Source organism: Phytophthora infestans, genomic scaffold, assembly GCF_000142945.1.
Source record: "Phytophthora infestans T30-4 supercont1.7 genomic scaffold, whole genome shotgun sequence".
Classification (NCBI taxonomy): Eukaryota; Oomycota; class Peronosporomycetes; order Peronosporales; family Peronosporaceae; genus Phytophthora; species Phytophthora infestans.
This window is the reverse complement of record NW_003303752.1, coordinates 2,548,896-2,560,313: the sequence shown is the minus strand read 5'-3', so window position 1 is coordinate 2,560,313 and position 11,418 is coordinate 2,548,896. Positions and strand designations below refer to the sequence as shown.

Genomic DNA, 11,418 nt, shown 5'->3' with positions numbered 1-11,418 from the left:
TATTTTACTTAACAAAATACAGCTCTAGCTTATTTTCGAACAAGCCCTGCAAACCGAACACGGCCTGAGTACACGACTGCTGCGAGCGTGTACGTCTTACGTTCGTCGTAACGAGCTCGTGATTTAGGTGTTGAAGTGAAGCACTGGGTCTCCGATATTGCCTCTGGAATGCTGAGCTCCTACTCGTCAGAAATTCCAACATTGAAACATTGTTTTCAGAGACATTGCGTTCTGCGAAGATTGTGGTATCAGCAAAAGTCAACGATCCACGAAGACGAGTTGGCGGATAAATCACTCCCGAGATTACTGTTGGGGTTCTTCGTGATACAGAAGACCGGAGTGAAAGCAAAGACGTGGCGTTAGAGCATCCAAGACCCTATTCAGACATCGCGCGAACTGGGTGGTGTGTTCCATTTTAATGCTCAACGAACGCTCATTGATACAGAACATAGGAGCTTCTGCATTGTCGGGAAAGCTTCGTCGATGCTGTTTTTTGACAGAGTATCAGAGATTAAGACGAAGAGACAAGCACGCAGATACCGTGGGCGAGCGATGTTTTACATTTACCTGATTCACGTTCGTTCGTTGTCCATACATGTACAGGAAGTATCCATCAGCATTTCAACACGCCCCCATCCTGTCTGCACTACTCACCTTACTCTGCAGCAGCGTTTTTGCTGTCTCTCTTCGAGTCGCCCCTTTTGCGATGAGCTCTTTGCTGCCATTTTTTCTTCTTTTGTGTCGTCTTGTTGGAGTCTCCTTTGAAGCGCGAGGTTGACGACGACTTCTCCACAGTCTCTACCCGACGCACAGCAGTCACCTCCGTGGCCTCAGCTTTCTTATCCTCATGGGACTCCTTTGTGCCCGAGCCTGATGACTTGTCGCTGTTTCTGCGTTTGACATTTTTGTTGCTTTTGGGTTGACCTATGTGGTGGCTGTCTCGTGCTGCTCCATGCTGCTGCTGCTTTTTCTTGCGCCGGTCATTCTTCTTCCCAGGAGCAGAAGAGTGATCTCCACCTATTGCCACACGGAGTACGTGACGTCGAATATTTTTCTGGGGGATGTGCACCTCGTCATTATCGCCCTTTAGGTCGTCGTCAACTTCGTTTAAGTCGTCTGGTACGCACTTACCCGTCCCATGCTCTGGTGACAGACACTTGAGGCATGGCGGTGTCGCGAATAAAGCCTGATGATGAACCCACACGCGACCCACCCGGCCATCGGCCGCCTTCCAGTCGATTCGCGTTCTTAGGGATAACTTTCGAGGACAGTTTTGAGCCTGCGTCAACAGCTCCACCTCCCACCGTTTGTTCTTGTTTTCGCTGCCACCGTCTGCTGCTGCCTCCTCCACCTTGCCAACACGAAACGATTTCTGGAAATCCTTGAAGAGCACCTCAATAATCTCCTTCGTCAGTTCTTCGTCGGCGCTCTGCAACACCATCACATACGATCGTTTCATCTTATTAGTTTGCTGTTGGTTCGGCTGTCTCTGCTCCTCGCTTGCTACAAAGTCATCTCCAGCCGCTTGTTTCGACTGCTTTGCCTTCCCAGTTCTTCCAGCAGGTTTCTCGACGGCGCAAACTTCATCAGAGAAGCTCTCGCCACGCGCTAACAATTCATGGGCACGACGGAGCTCGTGAATGATTCTCTCTTGCCCCTTGAACTGCAAAACACAGCCTAGATCACGCCCGGTCTCCAGTGGGTCCTGGATGCTCATGCGCCATGTCTTGGCCTTGCGACTTCCCCATTGCCCAAGCTTCAACGCCGGCGTCTCTGGCGAGCGGACAGTCACGACACGCTCCGCAAAGTCAAACTGAGTGGCATAATATGCAAAGAACCCAACCAATAGAGTCGCCAACGACATGTCCGATGAGTTCCCCTCCAAGGAGCGCTCGAGGAAGGCTTGAGCGACGGCTCGATCCTCGCAGAATGCAATGTTGATGTCATTGTAGAACTGTGGCTGAATCTGTGCCGACTGTAGGAGCCCAGGGGCCTGAAGATTGGGAAGCACGCGTACCACTTGAAGGTAGTAGATACTGAGCAACACGAACGAATACGAGCTGAGAAATCCCATCGAGGCGTCACTGATGCCACGTTGTTTAGCCCAGTGCTTTACTGCGAGGCCCAGAGTACGCGCACGATCATCGAAAGACGCATAGGCGCGCAACAGTGGCGTGTTCCACGTAGCAAGCACATTGTCAAAGCACAAGTCGCACTCATAGTCTCGACCACTGCGTGTGTGCAAGAAGCGAATGATGGGGACTCGAGCACCAGCAATTACGTGACGCACCTCGCACTTAGCCGCACGCTCGAGAATGGCGCGAACAAGGTACAGATCTTTGCTCTGACGTCTGCTGTCAGCGATAATCGCCCTCAGATGTGCAGCTTTGCCACTAGCGTTGGAGTCATTGCTAGGCTCTGCGACTCCAAGCTTTGCGAGGTCGGCCAGAATAGCGCTGCGAAGCAGACGCATCTGCGCATTAAAGAACTCGAGCTGTCGACGCTGTTTGGTCTGTTTGTCGCCATTTTTACCAGATCGATCCAAGGAGTTGAGCGCCTGCGTGAGTTTCTCAATGCTCTTGTGAGTCTGAGCGTGAAGATCCAGCAATTGCTCGCTCTCTGTAGTCCGTACGTGCCCGTTCTCAGTAGCTTTCCCATCGATCAATCTCTGTAGTTGACGCTTCCCTATCACTTCATTGGGCGAAGACGAATCATTCTTAGAACTGCGGCCATGTGGAAGAAGGCACATGTCGAGATCCGACGTCCGCGACCCGTAGTGCGTCATCGAACTGCCGAACAGAATCACTTCACAGTGACGCCACTTGCTCACCCCATGTCGTAGAACAGTCTCAATGTCGCTCGCTACACGCAGACGACGCGCTTCTTCCTCTGGCTCAATACTCGACACCTCCACAATTCGCTGCAGCTCCGACATCCACAGCTTCTCCGCCTTTGAAGGTGCAGCTGTCACACAAGCTTCAACGTGTGTCTGTGTCGCTGCCGACTCCCTCAAGAATGTCAAAAACGACTCTACCTGCTCACATGCCGTGTCTTCCGCCACTTTGGACTTGTTCTTCTTCACTCGCGCCTTCTTCTCCTTCTTGTCGCGCTTCTTGCTCTTCGGTGGGGTGACTTCATCGTTCTTTCCCTCCACTTCAGGGATAAAATCCGTTGCCCCCTCCTCTGTCTTCTTAGCTTCCTCTTCTTTCAGAACCTCCACCCACCGTCTCAGCAACGTCTCATGTTCACGTGTGGCTCTGCTTAGGATCAACTCAGTAGCATTATCCACCACCTCAGCCACTACGATCCTCTCCATGGCTCCTTCCACTTTGGCATTGTTCTTCTCGGCCTCTCTCTGCTGCTTCTGAAAGTCCCGTCTCGAGGGCCTAAGCACATCGCCTACTTGCTCCACGAGCTCCTCTACGCACCACAGCGGCTCCTCCGCATCAGCCGCGCGCTCCTCTTCACCCTCAATATCTCCTTCTTCTTCTTCTTCTACACTTACCACCTCTCTCTTAGAGCCCAGCGCCAGCTCCTGACGCAGTCGTCGTTGTGTTTTAAACAGCGCAAACATGCGTTGCGTGGCAGCCTCGGATTTCGGCGTTGTGGCATCCCCAACACCATTACATCGGCCTAGGAGCCACTGGGCGAAGATGAGGTCACCCTCACCTGCCTTAAACCACGACGCGTCTCTGTAGTCACCAACAACGTCGGAATGCGCTTCATTTGACGAAGACTTGAGCTGCAACTTTAGTCGCGCATTTTGCGAATTCTGATTGCGCTCCGGGATGCTGCTCTGTGGTCGTGAACGTGGCTGCGTTATCGCCGTGGCGGGCGCTTCCATGGTCGAGGGACGAGAGATCCGACCACAAGGGACACTTCGGGTGATACGATTGGTAAAAACAATTGTGCGTTTTAACCAATGAAAGATGATGATGCTTCACGGTAGTATTTTTTTTATAATAATGACTGGAAAACACGAGCTGAGCTGCAATGTTGTCACTGCGCAGTGCGATCGTATCGAGAATCTCGATACGATATGGATGAATATCATCACTTATCGGACCTCACTAAGGCTTATTATCAGTTTTAATGGCCAATCATATATTTATTTGCTTTGGATAACCAATCATATCCAAATAATGTGTCAGTCTTGGCCAATCAATCTGTCAAGGGCTAGGTTGGTCATCATCGGACGTATTAGGTCCGAGGGGCACGGAAAATATGTGTATCCCTTTACAAATATTATGATGTCGGCGTATCACACGCATATTTTCATTTTATCCGACCGGTGCAACCATATCGATACATGTACATGCGACTATTAATAAATTAGCGCTTTCTAAAAACGGTTAATCAGCTGCAATTTGTAGCAAGTAGTAAAGTCACCACTGGCAACACCAGCTCTACGGCGAGGGTTGACGGCAAAGTGGCGGATCGGCGTTATTTTATTAAGTAATTATTTTAATACGTACTACGTGTATTAATACATGTAACAGCCTCCGCGTATCAGTACCACCGCTAGTAGATACTACGTATTACGGAGCTGTACTTCAGTGCAGACTTCGTACAGGTACCAGTACATGAACATTTTGTTATTACCACAGTATTATCATGTACACATAAGCACCTCCTGTCGCTCCGCCTTGCCTTATCCTCATCCTATATGCTGCACTTCCGGCTGGAGCAACGCCACGCTGCTCCGCACGCATCCTTCTTGCCTTTAGTAGTCGCATCCTTCTCCACGTCCCGCTCATTGACGTGCCTATGTCCCAACCGTGAGCTTCCACAACGATGCACCAGAGCTCCGTTCACACCGCATCTCTGCCAAGCAACGCGCCGACCACGTCCATCTTATCATCGTCACAGCGCCGCGTCGCTCTTCCAGCTCTTCATCGCCATCCACTCGCTTCCGCCATCGCTGCTGGTCCATCGCCACCCTTCCACTGTCGTCGCCGTCACCACACTTGGTCACCGCCACCCTTGCACCCGTCTCCACGCTCGCTCGCCGCCGCCTTTGCTGCCGCCGCACCCGCCGCCATCCGTCCACACGCAGGACTATAAGTTTTACCTTTGTGACCCACAACATATAAACATTAGATTTTATATATTTGTTTTGAGGGTCAGCATATACTCGCTGCTGCTTCACTTGAGAATGGCGTGTTGTGGATGCGACTTGTGGATGAAGCAAGATGGGCAGTTTACTGTGATGCGTTGATGGAGGTTGGCGAGGATCCAGAGCTGCTACTATTTCATTCCGAAAAGGAGGATTCCGTCAATACCTTAGAGTGTTTTTGTGGAGGTTCTTGAACTTACAAAGCAGTGTGAAGAAGAACAGAGCGCCTTGAAAGCTATCACAGACTTTATTCAGGCGCCTGATCTTAAGAAGAAGACTTGTTGGAGGAGCAGAGTTCTGCTGGAGCCAGTGACGAAGATGAACATTAGCTCAAGTTATTCAATTAATTCCGGTCTCATAGAAATCTCCGCCCTATTATCAGTTCCCCATCGCGCTCTATGCAATACCTTACATATATTATAATACAAGTACACACTATTTAATACAAGTGCTCCCGATCCTAGCTCAAAAGGAACCACGAAGCGCAGGATAAGACGATGTGTGAGTCTGGCTTCTGCTGTATGGGCGAACCGATCGCAAACTCTTCTCGGGCTATCGGTACCTACCTTAAAGCCCACCACCGCCAATTTTTAGCATAATTTCGCCAGCTCGCCAGCAATTGTAGCGTTTAAAGTACTTAAGTATTGTCTTGCTATCTCTAGGCCGACGGCGGTGCCGACGTTGCAGTCCGGATTTCCAGCTGGATTGAATCGGTTCAGATCGTACCTAACGGGAAACAGTGGGACCAGCGCGTCTTCTTTAGCCCTTCTGCGTTTCGCAGCAATTTTCACCAATAAGCTGGCGCTGCCGGCAGCTCGCTCGGCCAAAGAAGCAACGGCCATAGTAGACAGCAACTCGACCAGCAGTAGCAGCGCTGGAGTCCACCGAGCGACATCGCCGAGCGTCCTGGTGTCTCGGCCGCTGTGTCTGACCCCTGCCGCGTCGGTTTTCCCGCTCTACCGCCCAATATGCTCGCCAATAAGCGCCCACGACGCGCTACCGCGGCCGAAGACTCGCTGGATCCGCGCGTCATGACCGAACGCCAGCAACTAGCCTTCCTGCTGCGTGCCACGGCTCCATCCGACGCCTCAAGCAGCTCCAGTGACTCTGATTCCTCCAGTGACAGCGAGGACGATGAACCACCGCGTCGACGACGCCCAACCAAGCGTAGTAAGACGCGCACCACCCGTACGTCCGATATTTTTTACCTAACATTTCGAGGCGATTATTCGCTAACCGTTCTGTAAATTAAATTTCTTATGCCTCTCTTTCTTAGGTGGGGGTGGGAAGACGTCGCCGAGGGTGACAGACGCGCCTCCCGTGATTTATTGCGGTCGTGGACGACCGCCCAAGAACTCCATCAAGTTACCCAAGAATATGACGCATCCGCACGGCCGTCCGCACGTGAGGATGTCGCCTAGGAGCCATAATACGCGATCCGGAGATACCGCGATCGCGGCCGCTATCGCTGCAAGTTTAAAAGCGGATAAGTTGACGGCCAATCGAGCGCTCAAGGCCGAGAGAAAAGAAATAAATGTATCGGTGAAGCAGGAGAAGACCAGTCCATCGAGTGCCAGTGATGTGGCCATGTTGAACAGCACGACCGCAGCTCCGTTCTGTGCGCTATGCTGCGACCTGGAGCCGTTTTGCGACGCGCCACTATTCCTGTGCCCAGCGTGCGATCAGAAGTACCCGACCCAGAAAGCGCTCGGCCGTGTCTGTATGACATAGTCTGCAGAATTCATGAAGAGAGAGAGAAGAGCCGGCGAGAGACGTGGAAATAAAACAACAGCAGTGAAGATCGAGAAAAGTGATGCCGGTGCAGGCGCAAACGTGGGGACCAGTGGCGAGGCTGAAACGAGCGAGGTACCTGCTGGAAGTGGGGAGACGGCACACGGACGATGGAAGCGCAGTATGGGCGTGTGATGTCTATAGCTGTATGGATTCGATATGATTGAATGGATGCCTGTAAATCCTTCATCCGTGTCGACTTCCTGCCTATCTTCCTGCCTGCGTCTCCTGCTATGTCGATGCAGAGCGTCCGCAAAAGAACCTGCTCTACTGGCCGTCGTATATATATTACCCATCGCAATGACCTCACCCTGACTCATGTCATGATCACCAAGTACGTCAGCAGCAGCAGGATCAGCACCAGCACGATTATAACGATGAAGTTCTTCATTCCGCCCGACTGCTTGATAAGCTCTTGCGTCTCTTTTGTCACGATCTCTAGCGCTGCTTGGCCTTGTCTGTATCATCGTTTAGGTCATCCAACATCCTACCAGCGGCAGCAATTATACCACAACGAGAGTCAGTCTCAATCTTGGAAAAGATCACCAAAATATAGAGAGCGCTCACTTATTCTGTGTGTCGAGCTCTGTGCTAATGTTGAGGCTCATGTCTCCGAGGCGCTTGACTGCCGAGTGCAGCTCGTCCAGACTCTCGTCTTGCTTGTGCCGCTCGATCTGCTGTGCGCGCCGTTGATCGGCCACGTAGTCGTCATCCTGGTCATCAGGCTATTCAAGTGCGCCAAACTCAATCAATTCGATCACAGATACATAAAGGAGACATCTCCTTTACTGTAACACGCACCTCATTACCCAGCTTAGCATAGGACGGGGGCTTGCCCGGCGCGAAGGCGGGCGCCATGCTTGTGGCTTGCGTCGCGCACACTCACACAGTGGCACAGTGTGAGAATAATTTTCATGGCTCTGTGATTGGTCTAAAAATACCCTCATGTTAGCAAAACGTAAATTCCCAAAAGCCAAAACCTAAATTCGTTTTAACACTTGCAATCATAAAAATCATCTGAGGATTGCAAGTGTTAAAATGACGACGTCTGTGCACCAAGGTGTGAATTAAAAAAAACAATGACCGGGTAGCCGGGGAGACGGCGAAGCCTTCACCCTCGAGGACGACTGAATCGCTAGCCGGGGCTTGGCTTCGCTGCAGAAGAGAAGTAGTATTTTGGTTGAAAAGAGGTGTAGACTTTCCTCTCCTCGAGAACACGAGCAATGTGTTGTTTTACGTTCTCAATTAGTTCTCCAGAATGTGAGCTTTCACACACCCAGCTTACCCCAGCAGAGTTTAACTGTTGAAGATACGCGTATAGAGCTGATCATGCATGGCTTGCACGAGATCCAGCACGGGGGCGGATGAATATGAGTTCTCCACGGCTCGGTTCTTCTTGGCATGGAACACTTTCTCCAACAGCGGCATCATTTCAAACTGCAGCTTCGCAGCTTTAAGCGGACCCACCAGATTGAGTCTCGTGGCGGCGCTCAGCACGTCGCGTGTTGTCACAAATAGATACATACGCTGCGTCGACTCGGCTTCCACGCCCAGCAGCGCACAGATAACACCAAAAAGTACAGCGTGGTGGATGCCTCCTTGTTTACTTTTCTTTGCCTCTTTTCGAATCGTCAGCAGCACCTGGATGCGAGGGTAGCTCGGTGCGTACGTGGACAGCGCCAGTCTCAGCAGAGCCGCACCTTGGGCGAACGAGGCTTTGCGAGCAACGTGGTTCGAATAGAGCGCAGTACTGCGGCTATTCAGATTCAAAAAGGATTTCACAAGTGTTTCGGCTTCGAGATCGGTCGTCCTAGCGATCTGGTGAGCAGAGAAGACGAGGGGAAGCGCGAAGTTACCGCTTTGGTGCAGCGACGCTGAGATAAAGTGGCGCAGCGACGTGCCAGCCACGAGGCCCTCCTGTGTGGCGGCCTCCAAACCCAACGAGTGCGCAAAGCCTCCTGTCGGGTACAAAGAGTCCACCATCTGCCACAGCGCCCAGTCACCCGCGAGATACGCTGCCTCTGAATGCAGCCCCATGCTTGTGAAAAATAGGAAGCTGTGATTGGCTAAGTAATGTAAGTTGAAGAGCAAGCACACGTTTTTATTACGTGTGTAAATTTGATCCAATTCACAACAAATTTGTTGCTGTTATAAAACGGCCAGATCGTGCTTAACTCGTACTTAAGTAGATTCCTATTAAAATAAAAAAACGATTTAATCAGTTTAATAGGTAATTTAAGTAAATTACAAATCGGTTCCAAAACGGTTGCTGGAGCGCGACCTTCGGGCATAGTGACGTTCAGTCAATTGTTTAATCACGTTGCTACTTCAAAGTAGAATTGTTTGATGAGACCATAAAGTGTTCTCACCAAACAATTCAAAGTGGTCTCACCAAACGATTCATCGCGATTAAACTTTAATGCGCGACTTTTTATGTAGGATTTATAAGGCACCGAATGGGTCCCTTCCACCCTCCTTTAAACAAGTTAATGAGAATTCACCCATTATTGTCAAGGGCTAGGTGGTTTTGGTCGAAGAGTTTGAGTTACGTCCAAAACCTCATAAACAGTTTACTACTGTATATCCTGGTTAAATTGCCCACTTTCATTATATAATCTTTCCATTTGCGAGGCAACCGAAATGGACAATTGAACAACGGACAAAATTTATACGAAAAAACTCCAAATATTCGGATCTACAAGACAGGAAAACAAAGATACACCCCCGCCTTGCAACTTCCCGCCTTTCTCTCTTATATCAGAGGAAAACATGACGGGAGACTCTGGAGAGAGCTATCTGCTCGCGCTATGCGCGCTGTCATGCGCAAGGCAGCGGATGCCCGAGCCCTTGCGCGACCTGCAACGCCGGTTGTATGAAGAGTATATGCGCTATCAACACGCAAGGCTTGTCAATAGTCGTATCGTAAATGAGGCTGAAGATGATATGGCCCGGGCTTTGGTGTGTTACTCTTCAGCCCGTATAGTTTGGCCGACACTCGTTCGTCAAGAAGCTTTGGCCAAACCGGTTGCCGAAAAACAACCTCTTCTCCAGCTCACATGGGGTTTTATCGACGAAAAAATACAAGGTGCTGCTTGTCGTTTCACTACGCGTTGCTGTTTGGTTAATCTTCTATTCGCTACCCTATCGTTACTGCTGCCGATCTATATTGGTTACGTTAGGTCAGCAACCAGCGAATCGCGATGAGCCGAATGCACACTACAATGTGTGGTTACGTGACCGGCACGCTCTCCTTCAGCGCAGATGACCTCGTGGTGTGGTCAAAACATAATTGTCCAGGGAGCTGGAACGATGGTGATTTGAGTCTTGCTTTCCGGGAGAAACTGAGCGACCGCCGTTTGAATCCTGATCTGCGTTACGGTGTAGTGGCAGATAGCGCGTTCTTGTACGAACGAGATGACAGGTAGAATTATGACGCCTCTGAAAGACGGTGATCTCGGTCGGCTTCTGCTGTCTATTCGAGCCCCAGCTCAGCATTTATTGGGTGCTATTACGCCCATCCAACAGGCCGCCGAATGGGGTATGAGATCGATAGAGAACGTTTGTCGCCGGCTTCTACATCCACGACAAAGAAAAACGGAAAGTTCGACTGGAAAATATATTCCGGCTTGCTACCTATCGTGTTAGGACCGTGGGAATTAGTCAAAGCCGTACAACCTTTCTGTACGGAAAGCAAGATAATTTTTGAATGTAATTGAATCGATTTGTACGCATGCCAAGCTGCCATGAATATCTAGCCACTTTTACTGCAACGCGGGCAAAATTATCACCGGCTCCTCGCACCGTTTTCGGGCTTCATTCCACACTTGCTCGCGTTATTCTTCGTAGTATCGTCTCTCCTCGTCTCACTCCCTTTCTTTCCTCCAGCTCCTCTTTGCAATGCGTTTCAGCGACTGCTTGATCTGAACAACTTCCCTTTCATCTCTATCTCGCTTCTATGCGGCTCGATGATCGGTATCTTGTCTAAAGAGAAGCTTTAAGCCGGTGATGTCAGCGTTAACATCAGCTGTTTGCTGCTGCATGTTTTGCAAATCACGCTTCATCTCCTCCATGTGTGTACTAGAACACGCTTTCCTTTCATGTGTGTCAGGTCGAAGACTGAGCTTTCGGAGCCTGAGCGTTTGCTGTTGCTGGTAATGGGAGTATGGACAAGCTCCTCAAAGTTGTCTCGCAGATCCTCTACCCCCCCCCCAGGCGAGCACTGACGACACTTTTGTTTCTGTTGAGAACCATTTCTCTCGCGTCTGCAACGGCGCGAGATGGGTCGCTGAGTAGGATAGGACCGTCCGGTAAGGCGACTGTAGGAATAGGCTCACGGCGATTTTGTCGGCTTGCGATGAAGGATGCACTCGCGAAGTTCCGAGGGTATTTACTTGGGGGTAGACGGCTCGTGGTCTACACCGACCACGCTTCACTGCGAACAGCAGCGAAGCCTCCTCACATCTCGCAACGAATGGCGAGATGGTTATCGTTCTTTGCGGAGTACGACTTCA

General features: G+C 50.6%; 4 protein-coding genes across 4 annotated transcripts; 1 reads left to right on the top strand and 3 right to left on the bottom strand.

Annotated features, from left to right (window-relative positions):
- Positions 1–385: 385 nt before the first annotated feature.
- On the bottom strand, positions 386–3,844 carry PITG_05326 (Poly(A) polymerase, putative; the record flags this gene model as incomplete). The annotated part of the gene is made up of 2 exons (XM_002998946.1): positions 386–567; positions 655–3,844. One exon carries the CDS (start codon positions 3,842–3,844, stop codon positions 656–658), a length of 3,189 nt encoding a protein of 1,062 aa, XP_002998992.1.
- A 2,134-nt stretch (positions 3,845–5,978) lies between these two features.
- PITG_05325 (uncharacterized protein) lies at positions 5,979–6,970 on the top strand (the record flags this gene model as incomplete). The annotated part of the gene is made up of 2 exons (XM_002998945.1): positions 5,979–6,304; positions 6,393–6,970. The coding sequence occupies 2 exons, from the start codon at positions 6,085–6,087 to the stop codon at positions 6,845–6,847; spliced, it is 675 nt and encodes a 224-aa protein (XP_002998991.1).
- A 129-nt stretch (positions 6,971–7,099) lies between these two features.
- On the bottom strand, positions 7,100–7,774 carry PITG_05324 (uncharacterized protein; the record flags this gene model as incomplete). The annotated part of the gene is made up of 3 exons (XM_002998944.1): positions 7,100–7,394; positions 7,475–7,632; positions 7,709–7,774. The coding sequence occupies 3 exons, from the start codon at positions 7,763–7,765 to the stop codon at positions 7,346–7,348; spliced, it is 264 nt and encodes an 87-aa protein (XP_002998990.1).
- Positions 7,775–8,203: 429 nt separating this feature from the next.
- Positions 8,204–8,944, bottom strand: PITG_05323 (uncharacterized protein; the record flags this gene model as incomplete). The annotated part of the gene is made up of 1 exon (XM_002998943.1): positions 8,204–8,944. The coding sequence occupies one exon, from the start codon at positions 8,942–8,944 to the stop codon at positions 8,204–8,206; it is 741 nt and encodes a 246-aa protein (XP_002998989.1).
- Positions 8,945–11,418: the final 2,474 nt, after the last annotated feature.